Consider the following 24,701-nt stretch of genomic DNA (forward strand, 5'->3'; position numbering starts at 1 on the left):
GAATGAGAGTCCTTTCCCCACGTCTGCTTGTTGGCACCTGACTTCTTCACTTCTTCTTTCGCTCACTCAGGCAACAAATATTGCGCAGTCCCTCCCAGATGCCAAGCGCCACGCTGGGTGCTGGGCATGCAGTAGCGAGCAAGACAGACACACTTCCTGCCCGCCAGTGCTTCCATAGGGGGCTGGAGACAGAAAACAAGCACATCAGCAAATAGATCAGTCGGATGATTGTCGCGAGCTGTGCGCTCTGAAGAGAATAAAGCAGAGGCACGGCTAGAGCAGCTCGGGGCTGCTCCGGTACCATGGCCAGGGAAGGCCGCTCTGGCCAGATGAGCTGGGAGGGGACCCGGGGCCACCAGGAGCAAGCCGCACAGACAAGACAGGTGCCAGTCCCGGCAGAAGGAGCAGCACCAGCCAGGCCTTGCCTTGTGCGACCTGCAGGATCCAACCCCTTACTCTGCTTTGAACAAAGAACCGAAAACTGGAAGATGTCTTGAGGTGATTGATCTTTTTGGGGTTTGGCTCCAGTTTTTTGCTTGTTTGGGGTCCGACTGCTCGTACTAGATGGAAGCTGCACAGAAGGAGCTGCTAGATCACCACTTTGTCCCCAGGGCCCAATGGGGGGTGTTGAGGTGGAAAGTCAGTGGGTTTGTGTCTAAGTGCTCCTCCACTGATGGTAAGTGAGGCTCTGTAGGGTGCCAGTTGGTTACCAAAAAGTAACAAAGCCTCCTTCTCCCCTCCCATAATTGCCCCACTTAGTTCATTAAAGGATTATCCCTGAGACTGGGTGGGTGGGGGGGCAACCTGGGAGTTCTGGCAGCAGCACAACCTCTCTGAGGCCTGGGGGCCCCCAACAGGGGCATCAAACAACTGGGTTGGGATTAGGGAGTCCTGGGTCTAATCCTAGCTCTGCCCCTGAGTGACTGTGTGAGTATCCTCCCCTTTCTGGGTCTCAGTTCTCTCATCTACGCAATGAATAAGGTTGGGGTGAGAAGAGTGGCTTCAAACTATGCTTCAAGAAGTCCTAGAGTCCCAAAGAAGGGTTCCTAGGGGTCGCCTTGCAGGGAGAAGCAGAAGATAGGACACATAGAAGTGGGACCCCCCCACCCCACTCTTTTCAACCGGAACAACCCTACTGTAATCTGTTTCTCATGCTGGGTTTCTTCATAAGGAGGTGATATATGCAGTGGTAATGAAAGCAAACATTGGGGTTCCTGGGTGGCCCAGTTGGGTGAGTGTCTGACTCTTGATTTTGGCTCAGGTCATGATCCCGGGGCCATGGGATCGAGCCCCTCATCAGGCTCCATGCTGAGTGTGGAACCTCCTTAAGACTCTTCCTCTCTTTCTCTCTCCCTCTGTCCCTCCCTCCCCCCACCCACCATCATGCACACTCTCTCTCTCTGAAAAAAAAAATACTAAAAAATTAAAAAATGTTTAAAAAAAAAGCAAACATTGACCCCTCACACCCTGTCGGCTGCATGTTGTGCAAAAAATGTGTGCAAAGTGCTTAGCGCAGTAATCCTGCATAGCATTTGTATCACGAGGATGCACATTTCCAGGAAACTGAGGCCGTTCAATATCCTAGGGTCCAGGAGCTCAGCTAGGATGCAAACACTTGGAATCAGGCCCCTTTCAACTGCCCCTTGATCAAGAGTACAGACGTTTTGTATAAGGCTGATAGGCTCTTTAGGGTTCTGCCAGTTACTAACGCTGTGGCCTTGAGTACCTGGAAGGTTCCTGAAGGAGATGATACACGTGAGATGCTTAACATCATACTTGGCTTATGGGGAAGGCTCAGGAATCATTAGCTGTTATTATGATTATTAGTATTTTAATTTCATGTGAAGACTGATTCTATTCCTAAAATGTGCTTGGAAAGGTCTGGAGTAAATGATCCCTAAAGCTCTTCCAGTCCTGGCAGTCTCCTTCTCAGAGGGGGGGATGATGCCGTGGGTGGGCAGTGCCCTGCTGCCCCGAGGGGTGGGGGCGGGGGAGAAGGTGCTGGCCAGTAAAGAAGCTTTCACTGGTTTTTACAAAATGAGAAAAACAAAGGACGAGCCAGTGAGATTTTCATAAAGTTCACTTTGTTTTATGGAAAGGACTGTCTTTGAATCAGAGGTGAAGGCCCATCTAACAACAAAAATATCTGGTGATTTTTTTTAAGGAATTCTTTTTAAGTTTATGTATTTATTTTGAGAGAGAGAGAGACTGGGGGAGGCACAGGGTGAGAGGGAGACAGAGAATCCCAAGCAGGTTCCATGCTGTCAGTGCAGAGCCCAATGTGGGGTTCGAACTCACGAACCGTGAGATCATGACCTGAGCTGAAGTTGGACACTTAACCCGCTGAGCCACTTGGGTGCCCATGTCTGGTGCTTTTTGAGCACTCACTGTGTCGCCTTCCACAGAGGCTCTTGCTTAATACTCCCAAGATCCCCCACGTCGTTGAGGAAACGGAGGTTTAGCAAAGTCACTAATTTGCCCCAGGTCCCACAGCCGAAAAGCAGCAGAGTGGACACTCACACTGAAGCCCTAGAAACAGCACAGCTCTGTTCTCTTCCCTAATATGCTGTCCATCCTGGAGCCTGCTTTCATGTTGAACAGCTGTCCTGAGATACAATTTATATGCCATCAGATTCACCTGGTTAGGAGGGTGCAAGTCAAAGGCTCTCAATTATTTATCAAGTCATGCAACGACCACCACCATCTAATGTTTGCACATTTTCATCACCCCAAAAGGAAATCTCATCTCCAGCCCCTGCCAACCACTAATCTACTTTCTGTCTCTGTAGAATTGCCTACAAATGGACGTTGCGAATAAATGGAATCATACTGTAGGTGTTCTTTTGTTCCTGGCTTATTTCACTGAGCACATTTTCGATGCACCCCTGTGGCTCATCCACGTGGTACCATGTATCATTACTTCATTTCCTTCTATGGCATAATAAAACTCCTTTGCGTGGGTATAGCCCGCTTTGTTCATCCACTCATCAGTTGATGGACAGCGGGACTTTCTCTACTTTTTAGCTGTTAGGAGCAATGCTGCCATGAACATTTGTGTATGAGGTTTTTTGTGTGTGTGGTTTTTTTTGCCGGGGTTGGGGGGGTTGTTAATGGTTTCTTTTCGTGGACAGGTGTTTTCATTTCTCTTGGGTAGATATGTAAGAATAGAATGGCTAGGTCATATGGTAATGCTATCCTTAGCATTTTTAAGAACTGCCACACTGTTTCTCAAAGCAGCCATTTTCACTCCCGCCAGCAGGATATAAGGGTCAATTCCTCTACGTCCGTGTCAACACCTGTTAATACCAGCCTTCTTGGTCATTGCCATGCTAGTACATGTCAGATGGGATCTCACTGCGGTTTGGATTTGCATTTCCCCAGTGACTAAAGACATTGAGCATCTTTTCATATGCTTATTGACCTGTGGTGTATCTTCTCTGGAGATATGTCTATTCAAATCCTTTGCCCATTTTTTAGTTAGGTTTTTTTTTTATCATGATGTCGTTGAGCTGTAAGAGTTCTTTATTCTGGATACAAGTCCCTCATCAGATATACAATTTGCGAATATTTTCCCCATCCTGTGGCTTGTCTTTATCTCAACTGTGTCATTTACAACACAAAAGTTTTCATTTTGATGATGCTCATTTTATCCATTTTTTTCCTTTTATTGCTTATGCTTTAGGGGTCATACCTAGGAATTCATTACAATCGCAAAGATTTACCACTATATTTTCTAAGAGCTTATGGCTCCTTAATTTAGGTCAACGGTTCATATTGAACTACGGTTTGTGTTTATGAGATATAGGCATCCAAATTCATTCTTTTATATTTGCAAATCCAATTGTCCAGCACCATGTGTTGAAAAGTCTATTCTTTCCACATAGAATTGTCTTGATATCCCTGTCTGAATCAATTGACGATAGATGTAAGGGTTTATTTCTCAACCCTCGATTTTCTTCCAATGACCCAGATGCCTGTTCTTAGCCAATACCACACTGCCTTGATTACTATAGCTTTGTAGTAAGTTTTAAAGTCGGGAAGTGTGAGTCCTTTACCTTTGCTCTCCTTTTTTAAGATTGTTTTCTGGGCTCCTTGCATTTCTATATGAATTTTAGAATTAGCTTATCAAACCCTGCCAAAAAAAAAAATAGTCCCCACCTTTAAAAGTGTTCTTTCTCGGGGCGCCTAGGTGGCTTAGTTGGTTAAGCGTCCAACTTCGGCTCAGGTCACAATCTCGCGGTCTGTGGGTTCGAGCCCTGTGTCAGGCTCTGTGCTGACAGCTCAGAGCCTGGAGCCTGTTTCAGATTCTGTGTCTCCCTCTCTCTCTGCCTCTCTCCCGTTCATGCTCTGTCTCTCTCTGTCTCAAAAATAAATAAACGTTAAAAAACATAAATAAATAAATAAAAGTGTTCTTTCTCTTATGAAATACGGTGATAGGAGATAGTAATTTTTTTTTTTTGTAATTTTAGGGACCCCTGGGTGGCTCAGTTGGTTGGGCATCTGAATCTTGGTTTTGGCTCAGGTCATGATTTCAACGGTTTGTGAGTTCAAGCCCAGCATTGGGCTCTGTGCTGGTGGTGTGGAGCCTGCTTGTGATTATCTACTCCCCCCCCACCCCCGCCGCCGCCCCGCACTCTTCTCCTCCCCTGCTTGTGCTCTTTCTCTCAAAATAAAATAAACTTAAAAAAATGTTTTAAAAAATTTAGTGACCCTATTATTTGCAAAAACAAGCAAACAAATAGAGAAAACAATCCTGTGTTAGGTCCTCAAAATTGTGGGGGAATTTTACCAATCTGTGGAATCCAAAAGTGACTTAGAAAGTCCTAGAGTATGGGTCAGAGTTTGAAGTAGGGCAGAGTGTGTACTGATGAGGAGGAGGAGGAAGAAGAAGGAAAACAGAGATGACATCCAGTGGGGCCCAGAGGGGTCCCTGGGCCCCTGTTGTAACATAGATCTGGCAGTGTCCTAAGGACAAGAGGTGGGACATGGAAGGCCCTGTTCACATAAAAGTCCCACGAGACTCCTGGGGAAAAAGTCACTGTCAGCAAAGGGAACCAGAAGTTGGCCCTAAGACCGGCACCACTTGTCCAGGTGAGGGAACACAGTGATATGGTGTACCGCCTGATGTCTGAAGTTCAGGCATGGCTAACACAGACTGCGTGCTGCCTCTGAACTACACACTTTATACGCAGCATCTCATTTAACGCTGGCCACAATCCTGGAGTTCACATTGTAGTTGCTCGCTTAATTGCCTGACACAGCCCTGTCCAGAGACCATGTGAAGCACATATGTGATTTTAAGTTTCCAGGGGCCACATTTAGAAAGGAGAAAGAGGGGCGCCTGGGTGGCTCAGTCGGCTGAGCGTCCAACTTCGGCTCAGGTCATGATCCCACAGTCTGTGGGTTCGAGCCCCGCATCGGGCTCCGTGCTGACAGCCCAGAGCCTGGAGCCTGTTTCGGATTCTATGTCTCCCTCTCTCTCTGACCCTCCCCCGTTCATGCTCTGTCTCTGTCTCAAAAATAAACGTTAATAAAAAAATAATTAAAAAAAAAAAGAAAGGAGAAAGAAATAGATGAAATTCATTTTGGTCATTATTTTTATTGAACTCTATGTATATCCAAAATGGTTATTTCCAACAGGTCATCAATACTGAAACATTTATTAGAGGAATCTTTTTCATTCCTACTTCTTACTAACACTCTGAAATCCAATGTGTTTTTATACATGTCCAGTGCATCATGACTTAGATGCGAAATATTTGATCTGTATTTAGTTTTCACAAAATTTACAGTTGAAAAGCGGCTTCACATTCCTGTTATTTCAAGCATACTTAAAAGAGAACTGGGTATCTGCTTTTATTTATTTATTTTTCATTTTTTTAATGTTTATTTATTTTTGAAGGAGAGACAGAGCGTGAGCAGGGGAGGGGCAGAGAGAGAGGGAGACACAGAATCCAAAGCAGGCTCCGGGCTCTGAGCTGTCGGCACAGAACCCCATGTGGGGCTTGAACTCACAAGCTGCGAGATCACGGCCTGAGCCGAAGTCGGACGCTCAACCCACTAAGCCACCCTGGTGCTCTCAAGTATCTGTTTTTAAATTTAAATTAATAAAAATTAAATAAAATTGAAATTTTTCCTTGGTCACACCAGCCAGATTTCAAATGCTCCATAGCCGTGTGTTAGTGGCTCTGCCATTGAACCCACAGGCTAGCAGTGTTGTGGATCATGAAGGCAGTGACAAAGTCAGCTTGTGGAACACCGGGTCCCTTGCATTGTGTGGGCACACAGTAGGCATTCTTGAACATTTATCAAATAATGCATAAGTGGATGGATCAGTAAGCAAATTGAGCTAGTGAGCAAATACAATAATGAGTAAAAACCAAGCAAACTAGGCCAAATGCCCTGCCACAAGTAAGTGGCAAGGAAGGAATTCACAGCCAGGTCTGACTCATTCCAAAATCTATTGGCTGCAAGAAACATATGCGGACATAGGAAAGGAAAGCGGAAGCCTAGGCCATTGAGCCAAGGATCATCAGGGTGTCCTTAGTGCCCTGCCAACCTGCCATAGGCCCCCTGTCATCCACCCACCCTCCCCAACCTGCTGTGCCGCCTTTGTCCCGGCCAAGCTCTAGGGATGCTCCGGGAGCCCAGAGGATGAGAGGCTGGCAGGGGCAGGTGACGCCATGAACATGGTGACAGCCGGCTGCACCACACACAAGGGCAGAGCTCTGGGCACAGGAAATGTGCACCAGCTGCATAGACAGAGCCCTCGTTTGTCCTGAAATCTACAAGACTGACCTCATCTCTGGTCACAAGTCCTGGTGCTGAGCCAAAACTGGAATGAGAAGCCCAGGGAGACTTTAGTTTCAGTCACAGGACTTCAGAGCTGGAAAGACTTGGAGACATCAGCTCATGCAAACATTTATTCTGTAGGCCCGGGAAAGGCAGAGTCCCATGCACTGTTACCCAGTGGTCTCTTTAAAAGGAAAGGCCAGCGGCGCCTGGGTGGCTCAGTCAGTTGAGCGTCCAGCTTCTGCTCAGGTCATGATCTCGCAGTTCGTGGGTTCGAGCCCCACATCAGGCTCGGTGCTGACAGCTCAGAGCCTGGAGCCTGCTTCGGATTCAGTGTCTCCCTCTCTCCCTACCCCTCACCCACTCACACTGTGTGTGTCTCTCTCTCTCAAAATAATAAATAAACGTTAAAAAAAAAAAAAAAAAGGAAAGGCCACATCTTACTTTTGCTGTTGCTATGGTACCATTACTTCCTTTCTCTCTAATGATACCATTTCTGGGTTCTCTTCCAGCCCCTGGCAGTCCTTCTGCTCCTCCCGTGTTTCTGCACCCCACTGTTCTTCAGGGAGTAGCCACAACGCCAGAAATCTTAGCCGGTTCTGCTTTGAGCTTTTGCTGATTATTTCCTCTGCCTGAAATGCCTTTCCTGCCTTGCTCTTTACTACTCCAGCCCTCGCGGTCTCCGCCTGGCTACCTAGCACCTACCTTCAAGGTCAGGCTCAAATGTCATGGCTTTGATGAAGCTTCCTCTGTCCCACTGAACTAGTTACTGTATCACCTCCTGCCCTTACTCCATCAGGCTCTCCATGGCAGCTATTGGACAATGGAGAAAACCAGGTGGTTTTACCTCTGTGTTCCGGGAGGGTGCCCGTGGCTGAGACCCCAAGGTTGAGAGGAAGTTGTGGAAATTAAAATTGGAAAGAAAGGGTGGGGCCGGGTGGGAGAGTGGGGCAGGTTGTGAACAGCGGAGAAGGGGGGCTCTGGGGACCCTGCTGTGAATGCCTGGAGTGGAGTTCTGGACATCTGGTCCTATGACGGGGACATTCTCGGGGGGACCTTACTTGATCCCACGTTGACAAAAAAATGGAAAACAACAGCGTTGAAGACGTGATCCCTGGCCTCCCGAGCTTCAGCTGTTGTAGAGGAGTCTCACGTATTCGTTCCTCCATTTAACAAGTGCTAACTGAGAGTTTGCTTTGTGCCAGCCACTGTCCTAGGCACTGAAAGTAAAAGTAGGTTTGTGCGTGTGTGCGCGTGCGTGGGTGGGTGTGTGTGTTTGCGGAGGGAAAAGGATAAACACGTAGCTATTAATTCTTTCAATGGGCTAAGCACTGTTCTACATGCAAGGGATACAACTGTGGATGAGGCAAGTATGTTCCTGCCTCGGGAAGTTCCTGTTCTGGTGAAAGAAGACAGATATTGAATAAGCCATGACAAGTTTAACAAGTTCAGTGCATTTTATGAAAGGAGCGTAAAGAGCAGGATGGGAACACGCAGCAGGGGATCCCATCTTGATCCAGCGCCCCCAAGATGAGGCGACATTTCGTCTGCCCCTCAGAGATGAAAAACAAAGATTTCACAGATGTATGTGAAATATAGAGTGCAGAGTGCCGTGGGGGTACATCTGGAGGGCACAAAACCTCGACAGGGCTGAAAGGAAGGCCCCTTGGAGGAAATGCCATCCAGTGATCACCTACGTAGATCTAATTATAGATGGAATTAGACACACAGAGCAATGAAACCCGGTAACAGCGGATCTGAGCTTTCCTGAGGAAGTGACACTTGACGTAAGATGTGAGACATGCATGGCAGTTAAACGGGTGAGAAGGGAAAGACCCTGAAACTGTTCCCGGCAGTGGGCCTGGCATGTGCAACAGCCCTGAGGTTGAGGGAGTGTCGTTCTCTGGGCCCCATTTCTCTCTCCAAGAGCTTCGATGAAGATATGCAGGTCCAGACCCATCAGTGAGAGCAGAGGGCTGCTCTCGGTACCCAGAGAATACCCAGTGTTTCACTCTGTCCTTGGGGCTTTCCAGGCACCGAGAGGCATCTCCCTCGGACCTAATCCTAGACCGAGTGTCCAAAGAAACTTTAAAGATCATTGAATTTAGCATCATCCCTCCCTTTCCTGAAAGGGAATTGAGACTCAGAGAAAAAGCAAGGGTCTCACCAAGATTAGAGGTCATCATGCTAATTAATCACTAACTAGGTACCAGCCATTTTGCTAAGCCCTCTACTATTCAACACGAGGTAGAGACAATTAGTGGTGTCATTTGACCAATGAGGAAACTGAGCTTCAGAGAGGACATCTTGTCTGACATCACACAGCTAGACATTCCCAGAACCCTGAAACCCAGGTAGCTGACCCCAGAGCCTGTGCTCCTATCCAATGGGACTCTTTGGTGGGAGTTGGCCAGAGCCCAGATTCTCTGACATTCAGCTTCATGCTTTTGCTACGGGAGGCCTCCACATCCCTGCACCAGGACTGACTGACTTCAGGCGGGTCCACCCCTAATTTTGCCGGGTACTAAGCAAGAGTGCACATGGAGAGCCCCGTGGCTTCAGCCTTCCCTTCCTCCTTCCCTTTCCACAAAGAAGGTGCTTACACCTGCCAGCCCAAGCTCCACCCACTCACCACCCTTACTCCTGGCCAGGAAACAGCACCAATTTGGCCCCCCTCCCACCCTTCAGGGGTGCACAGCCTGCCTTGGGTGGCAGGTGTCCAGCAGAGGCCCGCTGCACAGGCCTAGGAAGCTAGTTGGGGGTTTCTGAACAGGACAACCAGATCCTGGGTGCCCAGAATGTGACCCAGAAGTGGAAATCCTAAGCTTGGGGTGAACCAGCCCACTGGCTCTATATACTCTGACCCCATGGGGAGAATGCAGCTGTGGGAGGGGCAGGGCAGGGCCCAGGAGCTCTGGGGTGAGGGTAATCCGAACTACAGACAATCCTGGGGTTACTCCTGGGTCCCCCCCTTTGCTCCCATAAGGCAACTTCCCAGCAGGACTGAATGGTACATATTCCTTGTGCCCCTACAAGACACACAGCCCATACCCATCCTGCTTCCTGGGCCCTTACCTAACAGTGACCCCTGCCCCGCACCGAAATCACCCCATCCCCACCTTGGGTCATGCCCCAGCTTGTGCAAACCACAGTCCTCATACTGTGCTAAGGCAGGATGAGTCAGGGGCAGAACTCAAGGTGCTGAGCCCTGGGAGGCTGCTCTGAGCGGAGAAGAGGAAGCTCTGAGGCCCAGAGAGAGAAGTGAATCAGGCAGGGTTCAGATCTGGGTTCCGGCCTCGACTCAGCAAATACCTGTAGCAGCAAGGGGTGTGGGGGAGGGACCCGGGCACACCTGGTTTGGGGTCAGGCACTGTTGAGGAAGTATTTTACCAGGGAAGTATGTAGCTGTCATCTCCAATGTTGCTAAAACTGCAATTTGTTTAAGGTTGGGGGGGGGGGTGCAGGGGGGCTCTGTGTGTGTGCACATGTGCGTGCCTTTGTGAGTATATATATACATATATATATATATATATATATGCATGTGTCTGTGTGTGTTATATGTGTGTGTGTGTCTCTGATGTGGGTACATGGCTATGCATACAGCTATATGTTTGTGTCTGTGTGTGAACGTGTGGACCACTCTACCTATGCCTGTGTGGCTCTGTCTGTGTGGCCGGTGTAACTTAGGTTGTGTCTAAGTGCAGCAAGCAAGGGGCCCCCCAAACTTGGTGCCTGGCGAACGACACCAGAACCTATCATCTCAGCCACTAGGACAGCCACCACGTATGATCTCTCTCACTATTATGAGGACCTATTGGATACCAAATACATATTTGTTGAATTGAGAGCAGAGAGGCCCCCACCTGGTTCAGCTGCCTGGGAAGCCCCGGAAGTCCCAAGGAGGAGGCTCGGGGTGGGAGAGGAGCTTCAGCCAGGCTGTTCCCAGTCCTCACTCAGGACACAAGTCTCAGAGGACCTCTCCGGCCCTGGAACTTTGATTTGGTGTTCCCCTGTGCCCTGGTCAAAAGTCAGGAAACAGGGCTCTGAGCTGTGCGATAACCTTGTTGTGGAAACTTGAGTAAGTCCCTTCCCATCTCTGGACCTCGGTTTCCTTATCTATTAACAGGGCAGGTTGGATTACAGACGTCAACGGCCACCTCCAGTCTCTCAACATGGTGTAGGTTTCACCTTCCGGACTTTTGTCCAGAGGCCCCTGCCCATCTAGACACTGGAACCATTTAATTGCCTCTGAGCCTTCTGCTCATTGTACAGCCTCCAGGTCCCAGCTCAGGCAGCAGGTGGGGGTGCTAACAAGTGCTGCTCTTCAAGTCTTCACGCTGTTTCTGGGTTCTCTGCCATGACTGCCCCGGGGTAACCCCCAGGCATTGTAAATTAAGATCACCTTTGCTAGAAACACACCTATTGACATTCAGGCTTGAGAAGGGAACATCTTGGGGAAATGGTGATGGAAAATGCAGTCCTCTAACACCTTGGCCTCTGGGCCTCTAGAGGAGGAAGCTTCTGTGAGCTGATTTTTCCAGAAAGTTGGGGTGGGGTGGGGAGAAGCAGGAAGTACTGTGGATTAAAACGCTAAAATTTTCTTTTGTTTGAAATATTTCAAGTAGGAACCTTCCCAGATGGACTGCCTGCTCCCTGCCTTCTCAAACAAGAGGCAAAGCGTAATTTCAGCTTTACTTGATGACTCAGGGCCATTATAAAACATTAGTGGTGGAATTGAGTTTTAATACAGTGGTGTCCTCGGGGCTTTGAAGGTATGCTAGGCTATTTTCGCCTACACTGAAAGAGTCAGGCTTTTCTTTTTTCGTATTTTATAATTGCTCATTGACAGAGTGTCAGCTGTCACTTATTTCTGGGGCGCTTCTGTCTCTATTTTTTTTTACAACAGTAAGTCCGTTAGAGAACTCCATGCCTGCACTGCGTAGAAAATGAGTATATGATCTCTGGGCAAGGGGCTTTTTTTATGAATGAAGTACCTGGTAGAATCCATTGTAGCTACCCAGAAGCCTTTTTGTCTCCAGGATTTATTAGCCAAGTGACCCCCCAAAATATCTTTCTGTGGCTCAGTTTTCTGATCTAATCATAGTAACTGTCCATAAGGTTATTGCAGCTAAAGCACTTAACACACTTCCTGGCAAGAGTAACTACTCCAAAAATGTTACTTTGTTTTATTCTTTTTTTGCCCCTAGGGAGAGAAAACAGGCTGAGTTGTTTTATTCTTAACTAGTATCTTTGTCCAGGTTTTGGGTCAATGGCATTGCTAGATAGCTACTTGAGTTCTACATGAGTGAAATGATTCATTCCTAAAGAATGCTTTGAGCTGCAAATAATAGAAAATCCAACTAACAGTGGCTTCAACAAATAGGTGTTTGTTTTTATTCTATCACAAGAAGCATACAGGCAGACAGCTGTTGGCATTAGTGTACTGGCTTAATGTTGTGAGGACAGGCCCCTTTGCAATTCTTTTGGCCTCTGCTTCATGGTCACAATGTTGCTGCTGCAATTCCAGTCATCACATCCTTTTCCAAGGCAGGAAGAAGGAGACAGGGTGATGCCGGCTGTCTACTTTCCCAGACACCTACTTTCCCCAGCAGATTTCTCCTTGTCTTATAGTCTATAATTGGGTCACATGGCCACTGTTAATGCAAGGGCTCTGAAAAACAAGAAATAGGGGTGTCATGATTAGGTTAGGCCAAACATCTCATCTCTCCTGGGACTTACCTGCTACCATCCCCCATCCAGCGTTCTATTAATGAGGAAGAAAGGGAAATGGAAATTGGGTCAACAGCTAACATTGTTTATTCCAGTAACTATCATAATTATTTTCCATTAAAAATAATAATAATTCTTTCATTGTCTTAATTAGGGATTTTTGATTGCAAGTGACAGAAAGTCAAATAAGACTGACTTAAGCAAAGATAAATAATCAGATAAGGAGAGGAATTAATAGAAAAAGGAAAGAAAGAAGGAAAGGAAATCATGTTTTATTATTAAATATTATTATATATTTTTTATATTATTACATATAAATAAATTGACTCATATTTCTGAGAAGTCCAGGAATAGTTTGGCTTTAGCTAAGTCTAGGACCAAATGTGCAAACAACTCTGGCAGAAGATTGCCCCTCTCTGCCTTCTGTCTGTTTTGCTTTGTATTTGCTTAAGGATCAGGTAGATTCTCCTCACACCTGATGGTGTCTGGGAGCTCCAAATTCTCATTCTCCCAGGCTCTTGTCCAGCAGAAAAAAGAGTGAGTCACTTCTCCCTGTCACTATAAGCCAAAGTTCCAGGCTAAATGTTAGTTGGCTGTGATCGGGTCACAGGCCCGTCCCTGAGCCAATCACAGTGACCATAGGGAATTCAGGGCTCTGATGGGCAAGGCGGGTCTCAGACCCAACACTGGAGCAGAGGTCGGGTCAGCTGCCCCAGACCACTGGTCAAAACTGAAAGTCAGAATGGGCTGGATGTCTCATGGAAATCAGGTATGGAACCAGAGGAAGGGGGTTTGGGGGGTGGGGGTGGACACAGGAGCAGCCAGAGAGCTTTGCAGTTTCCAACACAGACCTATGAATTAGGAAAACCAGGGTTTCTGGCCCCTTTTTGCAATGGGAAAAACTGTCCTAGAAAGGCAAAATGACATGCCCAGAACCATTTAGTTAGGATGAATCCTGGTGCATCTGGGCTCCCAGTGTTTCCCCAATCCAAATCCTGAGCTGACCAACAACTGGTCAACCCAGGGATTGTTCAGGAGCCACGGGGCGTGGGACAAACGAGTCAGAGAGACCACCAAGAGAGATCGCTGGTTCCACATAGTCTTTTTTGAAGCTCCTTTACCTCCGTTGTCTTATCAGCTTCACACTACCCTTTGAGGAGGGTAGGCCCAGAGACAGGTCCATTCTACTGAAGGAGAAGACAAGATGATGAGGGGACACTAAGACAGAGGAGTGCTGGTAAGCTCTATCATTTTTCTAGCACTTACGTTGTGCCTGGCCCTGCATTATCTCAGGCATCTCTTCACAACACTGTGAAGAAGTTACTGTTGGCGCTCCGTTTGATAGACAGGTAGCTCAGGCTCGGAAAAGTTAAGCAACTTGCCCAAGATCACACAGCTAATAAGAAGAGAGGCTAAGGGCACGTGGGTGGCTCAGTCGGTTGATCGTCTGGATTCAGCTCAGGTCATGATCTCAGGTTCATGGGTTCAAGCCCTGAGTCAGGCTCTGTGCTTACAGCTCAGAGCCTGCTTCGGATCTGTGTCTCCCTCTCTCTCTCTGCCCCCTTCCCACTTGTGCTCTGTCTCCCTCTTTCGAAAATAAATAAACATTAAAAGGAAGGAAGGAAGGAAGGAAGGAAGGAAGGAAGGAAGGAAGGAAGGAAGGAAGGAAGAAATGAGACTGGGGCTTGAAGCAAGTCTGTTTACAACTAAATGAATGAGCCTCCATTCAAGCTGGGTTCTTAGCAAAAGCAGACCTGCCTACTATGAGCTGAAAAGCAAAGCGGTAGACATGTGGGGTGCCTGGACAGCCTGGCAAAGGCAGGATGAGTGTCAGGCAGGCAGCCCCAAAAAAGCATCAACAAAGAGTCAGTCCTTTTTTCCTTCTTCATGACCCCTAGAATCATGCCCCTTCTACTTTCCTTCTGTGTCCCCCCCCACCACCACATTATCTATTCATGACAGCTTCAGCCCAAAAGACTGTCCCCCCAAACTCCTGGGATCAACCCAGGAGAAAGGATTTGGCCTGGGAACCTCGGAACCTGCATTTGAGTCTATCCCTAACTCACTGGGCGAACCTAAGGAAAGCCCCCTCTCTGAATCTCAGTTTCCCCACCTGCAAAAAGAGCTAATTGGACTCAGTCATCTCCAAAGTCACTTCTGGCTCCAGCCAGAATCATTGTCTCAGGTTCCAAGATTTCTCCACCCCTTGCCACAGCTTCAGATTTCTTGCCTGGGGGAAGAACCCAGGCAAGTTGCTACAATTCAGCTCTCTAGCTGCAGAGAGGCAGAGAGGCATGGCTCCCAGCCCAGCAAGGAGGTTTACCTAACCTCAGCAAGCTGAGCAAATCCCTGAGAACAAAACGGGGAGAGGACCTGAAGAGGGAGGGGATCCAGTGAGTCTATTCCTGCCTTGCTGAGCCAACTTTAACCCTTTCCACTCTCCCCCAGCAACAGGAAGGGGAGCAGAGATTCAGGGCAGGGCTTCAGGGCAGGGCATGCTTGGGCTTCTAGCAAGCGCTCTGTCCCAAAGCCAACTTTCCCTAAGGGAGGCCTCCAAGGAGCAGCAGCTGCTGGAGATAACTTTTGTCCTTCATAGACCCAGATGCGGGAGATCAGAGCTCGAAAGAGCTGGGAGGAGCCCCCACTCCTTCATTTGCAAGTCAAGAGGCTGAGGCCCAAAGACAGGAGTAACTTGCTCACAAACGTAGCTTTCGACTCACAGGGAGGAGCCCAGACCAGCACAGTGCCAAACATGTAGATTAATAAGATTCGTTGAATGGCAGGGACTTAGGCCTCCTTGACTATATACCATATTGCCTTTTAGAATTCTTAAATCAAAGTTTCCAGCCCCAAATTAGAAGCAGATTGTTGAGGCCTGTCCATAAATTCCTCACTTGAACCTGCAGTGACTAATTCACCCATGAGTGTGGGATCAAACCCACCGTGGCTATTAAAAATTTAATACAAAGCCCCAGTGCCTTGGGGCTGTGCTTTCTTATTAGCCCTGGAACAGGGCGAAGCCTGCATAATCAGTCAGGCTGAGCCAAGAATGCAGAAGAGTCCCTTCCCTGAGAAGCTCTCTGGGGGAGCACTCTTCCCCTCTGGGGGAGCATTCTTCTCCGCTGGAGGCATCCTGGAGAAGACCTTCCTGAAAAAGGAATATCTTTTTTTCTGTATCAGCCTTTAATCACAGGCCGAGTGGGGAGCTCCCCAGCTGAGAAAAGTATGGATTAATACAGATCACACCCCCTCCCCAAACCCCTGCCCCTAACATCTCCTCCGTACAACTGACATTTCACCCTTAATGTGAGGCCGACTCCTGGGTCTCCCCAAAGCCTGTGTGTGACCCACAGGGGAAGAAGTGGATGGGGGCCCAGACTATTGGTGAATTGTAAGCAGGGGGCATATTTTTGAGCTGGGAAAGCAGCCAGACTGCATCGAAATTGGGCTCCTGGGCTCCTACCGCCAGTGAGGGGGTGCAGACAGGAGGGGGTGCAGACAGGAGGGGGCTCTGGGTGACCTGAAGATGGCAAGGGGCGATGCAGCCTAGCTGCCTTACCTGCTCGGACTGGCGACACATGGGGCTGATAGGACCATAGAGAGCAGGTGGCTTGTGAGCCCTGGGCCACCTTCCTGGCCCAGCCTCCCTGGGAGGTCCTTGGGAGAGGTACAAGCTCTGTGCCTGGCATTGTGCTAGGCATCAGGGGTAAAGTAACAAAAGCCACACGGTGCCTGTCCTCAAGGACAATGACAAGTAGGAAATACAAAGGTCATTTCAGTTGTGCCCAAACCCCAATGCTGAGCTCTTTGGCAAACCAGCCTCCCACAGGGATCGCTGAGCCATGTCTGTTATTCACCAGACACATATTAGCTGCATCCCTGTCTCACGAGCACATCCAATCCATCAGCGAGCGCTCTCGGCTCTACCTCCAAAACGTACACCCGGAATTCCACCAGCCCCTCTGCCCTTGACCCAGATGCCATCTTCTCTCCCGTGGACAGCTGTTTCCTGCCTCCTCTCTTGTCTCCCTTCAGTCTAAGAAGCAGCCAGAATGACTTTTTTCTAAGATGTTAAGTCACTCTCCTCCCCAAACCCTCCATGAACAGCCCATCACCCCAAACATGAAATCCACACTCTGTACCATGGCCCCGGACAAGACCTTCATCCCTTACATCCTGCCCACCAGACACCCTCCCCCTCTGCACAGGCCTCCTTTCTCTTCTTTGAAGATAACACACTCGTTTCTTTCTCTGGGCTCCTACCCTTGCTGTTCCTCCCTGGAATCTTTGTCTCAGCTCACCGTCACTCAGGTCTCCACTGAAAAGTCACCTCCTCAAAGAGGCTCCCCTCGACTACTCTAACCAAAACCCCTGCCATGGCTCACTCTCCATCACGTTCCCTTATTTTTATTGTTACCGTACTTACCAGTCACTGAAATTATCTTATTTGTTTCTATGTTTATTGTCTGTCAATCTCCACCCACTAGAAAGTCTGCCCCTTCAGGGCAGGATTTCTACCTTTATTTTTTTCATCACTATTTACATAGCCTCTAGAACCCAGGGCCCAGTAGGGTCTGCAAAAAATGTTGTGACCTCATTAAATGACTTGTGTGATTCTCAGACATACGTTTTGGAAAGGAATGTGGAACTTAAACCCATCTACCTATTTATCAGTTGGGGAAATGGCAATACAGAGAGAGACCAGGATTTACCCAAAGTCATACGATCCATTCAGTCATTCATACAAACTAATACATGGATAAGAGGAGGCAGCCATGAGGATATGAGAGGGACAGTGAGTGCCAATGTCCTGAGGCAGGACCGGTATAGGAAAGCAGGTAGGAGATGAGCGAGCGAGGAGGAGAGACCTGTAAGGTGAGGTGGCCAGGCAGTCAAAAGCCAGGCTATGTAGATGCAGCTTGGGTTTTAGTCCCCCTGAAGTGGGAGAGGGGGAGTTATTCCACCCACTTGGGTAGGGTGCTGACAAAGCACGGAATTTGGGAGACCAATCAGGCACCCCCGAGAAGCCCAGAGTTAAGATCCCAGGGCTGGGCAAGTCCCCCTGGTGTGTTTGCAGGGTGCCACCCACCTGAGCTCCACGTCGGCTCGAGGCTGCACCCAGAACTCAACTAGTGTGAAGGCAGCGATCCCTGCTCAACCCCATCACCACTACTATGCCCCATGTGCCAAATTGCCGCATGGCTGGTTACTCATACCACAGGCTTTGGACCAATTAAGTGAGCAAAGAGGGTGGTTAACAAGGAGTAAACAATCTAAATGCCCATAATTACACCGAGGCTTTGCCGTAATACATCGAAGCCGAGAGGTGGGAGGGGAGCCGGAGGGAACAGGGGGTCTCCTCTCCTTTGTTCTGTATGGTCCGCCCCACTGAAATTTCTTCCCCCCAGCCCACCCCGTCTCACAGTCTGATATGGCAGTCTGCGATTTTCTTGTCTCTTCACTTTTTTTTTATTCTGGTGGAAGAGGGTGTGCATGCTAGGTCCCAAGCACTGGGATCACAACAGAACACAGCAAAGCGCCCGCCCTTGTGGAACCGCCACTGTAGTCAGATCATCGACAGGCACACAAATAACTAGGCAATGCATACGTGCTACAAAGAACACTGATGTGGTGTAAGAGAAATAGGAGAGCTGCTGGGGGTTGGATGTTAACTCATACAGTGTGCTCAGAGAAGGCCTTCTGATAAGGTGACATGTGGACAGAGATGGGAAGGAAATCAGGGCTCGGCCATGTCGTCACCCAAGGGAAGAGCATTCCGCGCGAAGGGTGTGACAGTAACAAGACGCTGAGACACGCCTGCACCAGGAGGCCAGCATGGCTGCAGCAAGAGAAGCCACGTTGTAGGACCATTTGGGGTTACACAGCTATGGGGGGGGGGGTGCGGGCAGAGTGGGTTCCAGGTAGGCAGAACTGCACGTGGGAATCGCTCAGGAGACAAATGCCTTCTGTTTTTCAAAGGACTTACCTTGTTTGATCCCTAGAACACAACCGTAGGGCTAAGAGGGGTAGATTTCATTTTCCATTTCACAGCTGAAGACCTGAAGCTCTAGAATGTCTACCCGTTCAGCCAGGATCCCTACCTTTTGGGTCAGATCTGCAGCTCGTTCCTTTTGACACGGTGCCATTGTGAGCTGGCTCTCAGGCAAGCCTCTGATTGGGTTACAAAGTTCAAAGCAGAGTGAGGTGAACCAGGTTGCCAAGCAAGATATAGAAGGCTCCGTGGGGTTTCTATAGAGAGTATTAACACATCCCATAAGGCCCTAGTCATCTACCCAACACGGCTGAAAAACCTAGCTCTTGTCTTTTGAAGGAACCTTTATAGAAACACTGAAAGTTAGGGCCCCCCCGGGTGGCTCAGTTGGTAAAGGATTAAGTGTCGGACTTCAGCTCAGGTCATGATTTCGTAGTTTGTGAGTTCGAGCCCTGAATCGGGCTCTGCACTGACAGTGTGGAGCCTGCTTGGGATTCTCTCTGTCTCCCCCTCTCCCTCTCTGCCCCTTCCCCACCTGTGCACACACACACTCTCTCTCTCTCCAAATAAATAAATAAAGTTGAAAAAAAGAAGCATTAAAATTAAAAAGAAAGAAAAAAGAAACACTGAAAGTTAGATCATGTTCATGTCAGATCCTAACAATATTTCTGGAATGAAATTCTTCTCAAGCATATTTGTCCTTTGGAATCTCTCCAAGAAGCTTCTTGCGGAGTTCCAGATAAAGAGAGCAATCTAAAAAGTGATATGAAAGATTAAATTAAGATTGCCACCCAGAAGACCAGATTCCCCTGCAAGAGACACACACACAGATTTCATGAACATTTCCACAAAATTTTCTCTAGATTTGCCATTATTTGTCATTTACCTCTATGCCATCGATGTTTACTGAATTTCTAATATGACTGTTACTGTCATTTTCATTATTCAGTTTCTATTTGTCACCATATCAAGTGAAAATAACTAGATGGGCTGTCACAAAATTTGGCAGGAGTGTTTATAAACATCTTGTATAAAATATAGGCTGTGTAGGAAACAAAATTTTTTTTTGCAGGGCTCAGATGGGATGCATCTCAAAGAGCAGGGGAGTCATCTTAGACACTACCAGGGTTGCTGATCGAGACAGACAAGCCACAGGGGGCGCCCGGAGCCTGCTTGGGATTCTCTCTCCCCCTCTCTCTGTCCCTTCCCCACTTGTGCTCTCTCTCTCTCTCTCTCTCTCTCTCAAAGTAAATAAATAATCTTTAAAAAAGAGCAATAGAGAGAGATAGGCCACAACCCTTAGGAAACTGTAGAAAGAAACACAAGGAGGGATTTACAATTTAAGACCCACATTGCAAGTCACAAGAGCAGACGCTCTGAATCACAGGCTTTGATTCACGATAGGGCTGGTTATCCATGGGCCACTCCGTGTAGCATGATCCAGGGATCTATTTCTTTCTTTTTTTTTTTTTTTAACGTTTATTTATTTTTGAGACAGAGAGAGATAGAGCATGAATGCACGAGGGTCAGAGAGAGAGGGAGACACAGAATCTGAAACAGGCTCCAGGCTCTGAGCTGTCAGCACAGAGCCCGACGCAGGGCTCGAACTCACGAACTGCGAGATCGTGACCTGAGCTGAAGTCAGACGCTTAGCCAACTGAGCCACCTAGGTGCCCCTCTTAATAATACTAATGATACTGACAAGCAGCACAGGGACCACACACCCCCGGTGGGCCTCCCTTGGAGCATTATACCCACGTCACGATGACTGGGGAGCATTTCTGTTTAGTGTTGAACAGTGATTCTCAAGCTTTGTGGTGTCTGACTGCTTTACAGTCTTACCTTGTTAAAACCGAGAAGAACATTCTAAGTATTTACCTGGCGATTTATTTATTTATTTATTTATTTATTTATTTTAATGTTCATTTATTTTTGAGACAGAGAGACAGAGACAGAGTGCAGTGGGGTAGGGGCAGACACAGGATTCGAAGCAGGCTCCAGGCTCTGAGCTGTCAGCACAGAACCTGACGCGGGGCTCGAACTCATGGACCGCGAGACCATGATCCTGAACCAAAGCCAGACACCTAACCGACTGAGCCCCCCAGGCGCCCCTACAGGGCTATTTATTTTAAAAAGTCACAATAAACTCATCACATTATCATAGAAGTATCTTTCAGAAAATATTTCCAAAATTAAAAAATAGCGAGAAGAAGAGTGGCATTGCTGTACATTTTTTTTGAATGGGTGCAAGAGACACCTGGATTCTCCTCTCTACTTGCTATGATATCACAAGTCATGTAGCTTCTGGAAGTTTCAACTGTGTCCTCATGAGAAAATGAGAGGAAAAAAGGCAAGCAAGTTCTTAGTAATAATGAAATTTATTTCGACCTTGTGGGTCATGTCCAAGTGTCTCTGGGATCCCAGGGGTCCTTAGACCACTCCATGAGAGCCTCTGGTGTAGTGGTTGGAGCCAGACTGCTGGGACTTTGGGGGAGGCATTTAACCTCCCCGTGCCTCAGGGCGCCTGAGGGGGCTCAGTCGGGTAAGCATCCAACTTGATTTCGGTTCGGGTCATGATCTCTCGGTTAGTGAGTTCCAGCCCCATGTTGGGCTCTGTGCTGACAGTGTGGAGCCTGCTTGGGATTCTCTCCTCTCTCTTTGTGTCTTTCTCAAAATAAATAAACATTAGGGGCACCTGGGTGGCTCAGTCAGTTAAGCGTCCAACTCTTAATCTTGCACTCAGGTCGTGATCTCACACTTCATGAGTTCAAGCCCTGCATCAGGCTCTGTGCTGACAGTGCGGAACCTGCTTGAGATTCACTCTCCCTCTCTTTCTGCCTCCCCCCACTCTTCTCTCTCTCTCAAAAATAAATAAATAAACATTTTTTGGGAATGCAAACTGGTGCAGCCACTCTGGAAAACAGTATGGAGGTTCCTCAAAAAACTAAAAAGAGAACTACCCTATGACCCAGCACTACTGGGTAAATATCCAGCACTACTGGATAAATTGCACTTCTAGGCATTTATCCACAGGATACAGGTGTGCTGTTTCAAAGGGACACCCCCATGTTTACAGCAGCACTACCAACAATAGCCAAAGTATGGAAAGAGCCCAAATGTCCATCGATGGATGAATGGATATGGAAGATGTGGTATATATATATATATATATATATACACACACACACACACACACACACACACACACACACACACACAATGGAGTATTACTCAGCAATCAAAAAGAACGAAATCTTGCCATGTGCAACTACATGGATGGAACTGGAGGGTATTATGCCAAGTGAAATTAGTGAGAGAAAGACAAAAATCATATGACTTCACTCATATGAGGACTTTAAGAGACAAAACCAATGAACATAAGGGAAGGGAAACAAAAATAATATAAAAACATGGAGGGGGACAAAGCATAAGAGACTCATAAATATGGAGAACAAACAGAGGGTTCCTGGAGGGGCTGTGGGAGGGGGGATGGGCTAAATAGGTAAGGGGCACGAAGGAATCATTGTCGTACTATATGCTAACTAATCTGGATGTAAATTTAAAAAAATAAAAATAAATAAAATTTTTTTAAAAAGCATTAAAAAATAAATCAATAAACATTTTTTTAAAAAACACAAAATTAAAGACATAGAGTCTCAAGAGTTAGGTGTTTTCTGCCCAGAGTCTGGCTCTTCTTAGCTTTTAAAGAAACAATGACAATAATTGCAAGAATGGCTCGCAGGTATGGAGAGCCTGTTGTGTGCCCGAACCATGCTAAGCCCTCTGCACGTATGGTCCCGCTCACAGCAGCCCCCTCTGCAGATAATGATGTTATTTCCACTTTACACACGGGAAGCTGAGTGCTTGAATGGCTCTCTGACATCCCACAGCCAGTGAGTGGCAGAGCATCACAGTGGTGTGGCTCTCAAGGCCTAGGGAGTAGAATGCCGACTGGAGCGGGGAGAAGGAGGCTAGGGAGAGAGGGCAGCAGTTTGGGGCACTGGGCAGCAAAGGAGGCCCAAATGCAGGTGCTAGAAGTTCAATGTCCCTGGGGCTGAGCACAGGTGAGCCAAAGGAAAAGTCTGCTGACTTCTTTTCTTTTTTTTCTGAGTGTTTTTATTTATTTTTGAGAGACAGAGTGAGCATGAGTGGGGGAGGGGCAGAGAGAGAGGGAGACACAGAATCTGAAGCAGGCTCCAGACTCTGAGCGGTCAGCACAGAGCCCGAGATAGGGCTCGAACTTGTGAACCGCGAGATCATGACCTGAGCTGAAGTTGGACGCTCAACCGACCGAGCCACCCAGGTGCCCCAAATGCTACTGACTTCTTAATTCTGGGACTCGACACTGACTCAGGGCACCAGGTGCAGATCCTGAGCACATCTCATTTTACAAGAGGGAACACGGAGGCTCAGAGAGGGAAAAGGCCTTACCCAAGGTCACAAAGCAGCGTAGAGCCTAGCCCAGTCACTTCTTCCACCCCCGTGATTTTGGCGCTGTGCTAAGTGCCCCTCTTCTGACTGAAACTCACACACTTCCGCCGGCTCTCCTGAGTCCCTGCCTCCCTGCAGAGAGGTGGCGTGGGAAGGAGCAAAGCATGGCCTTCACTCCAGACTTCCCCTCCCAGGGCCCAAGGAGAGAGCAGTGGGGGCATGACCAGGCCTGCAGTGGCCGCCTGGGGTTCTCCACCACTGATGTTCCACCCCCCACCGAAGCACTGTTAATGAGAGCAGATTACAAGGGCTCTAAAGATAGAGGGGGCCCTTTGATGGCTGGGGTAGGAGCTGGCATGTGACGAGCCCCTTCTCTGTCTTCTCTTGCACACCCTTTCACCAGGGAGCAAGCTGGCACAGGACGGTGCCCACAGAAGCATCCATCACCCAGTCAGCGCTGGGGCTCCAAGTTGGGCTTCTTTTTACCTCCCCCCCCCCCCCCCCCCCAGTTCTCCACCCCAGCTACCATCAAAATGACAATTTCTGATGCCAGGCAGCTTGGCAGAGTTCCCCAGCCATTCCAGACTTAGGTCTTAGAGGAGATTTTGGAGAGAAGCTCCAGCATACCCCTAAATCCCCTGGAGAACAGATCAGGGCTCCGAGGATCGCTATGCATCATCCCTACGTCTGGTTAACTTTTCGCTCTGTGGTGAGAGGGCTGATCTAGTAATAATCACCAAGATGTATTAAGTTCTTAGTCTGGTACCAGCATGGTGCTACGGGGCTACATACCTTAATCCCCACCTGAAAAGATGGGAATTACCAGAGTCCATATTTTAGTCGCTTAGCACAGTGGTTATCAAAGTACAGTCCCCACACCAGTCTCACCAGGAAGCGTGTTAGAAACGCAAATTCCCAGGCCCCTCTGCTTCACATGGAATGAGCAAGGGGTCCAAGGTGGGACAGGACCAAGTGGTCCAACCAGGAGTCAGACCCTGTCCCGGCTGCTCTGAGGCTCGCTGCCCGTGTCCTGCCTTGCCCATGTCCTTTCCGTGTGGGACATCATGGCTGAGAGAGGCTGAAAGGAATTTCAAAAGGACAGTGTATTCCCTGGGGCTCTGTTTCTAACTGGGAAAGATTGGGAACAGCCTAAATGTCCACCAGTGCCTGGCTGATTAAATCAGCTACTGGGCATCCATGTGATGGAACGCTGTACAGCTTTTTATAGAAATTGAATGGGAAAGGATTTTATATACACTATGGGATGACCTCCATATTACAGTATTAAGTAGTAAAAAGGTAAATGCACAGCTATATATATATACATATAGAGAGAGAGAGAGAGAGCACTACCATTTGTGTAAAGGACAGAATTTGTAAACCAATTTGTTTATACACACACACACACACACACACACACACACACATGAGTCTCTGGGAGTAAAGACTTGACAACATAGATATGCCCTGGAGGTGATAGGGAACAGGTCTAGGAGGGGATTGTTCACATGGCTTTGGTATGGGTTACCTATTCCTATGATAACTACAATGCAACTGCAGTGGAAAAGCTCATCTGGTGTCCAGTCTCCTCACCTGCACGGTGGAGCCTTAGGACCAAAGAGAGACAGGCAGCCGCCCACGATTACACTGCTCACCAGTGTCAGAGTGAACACATCCAGAACCCAGGCAGGTCGCAGACACCATTCTGTTCTGTCACTTTGCATCTTGTTATACTTTCCAACTTGCCCCCAAACAG

The 24,701-nt window shown here is 48.0% G+C and overlaps 1 protein-coding gene and 1 long non-coding RNA gene across 2 annotated transcripts in view; one reads left to right on the forward strand and one right to left on the reverse strand.

The window, feature by feature from the left end:
- The window catches only part of SLC36A1 (solute carrier family 36 member 1), a 177,611-nt gene extending 174,800 nt beyond the window's left edge, over window positions 1–2,811 (forward strand). The window contains exon 11 of the mRNA XM_058720728.1: window positions 2,790–2,811. Coding sequence (XP_058576711.1) covers window positions 2,790–2,791 — 2 coding nt within the window. The 3' untranslated portion in view covers window positions 2,792–2,811. The remainder of the gene's footprint in view (window positions 1–2,789) is intronic.
- A 9,352-nt stretch (window positions 2,812–12,163) lies between these two features.
- LOC131506771 (uncharacterized) lies at window positions 12,164–18,609 on the reverse strand. Its single transcript, XR_009259135.1, has 2 exons — window positions 18,509–18,609; window positions 12,164–12,463 (listed from the first exon to the last, which is right to left on the reverse strand). It is a non-coding gene; the product is annotated as an uncharacterized LOC131506771 (long non-coding RNA).
- Window positions 18,610–24,701: the final 6,092 nt, after the last annotated feature.

This window comes from Neofelis nebulosa, chromosome 1, assembly GCF_028018385.1.
Source record: "Neofelis nebulosa isolate mNeoNeb1 chromosome 1, mNeoNeb1.pri, whole genome shotgun sequence".
In the NCBI taxonomy this organism is placed as follows: domain Eukaryota; kingdom Metazoa; phylum Chordata; class Mammalia; order Carnivora; family Felidae; genus Neofelis; species Neofelis nebulosa.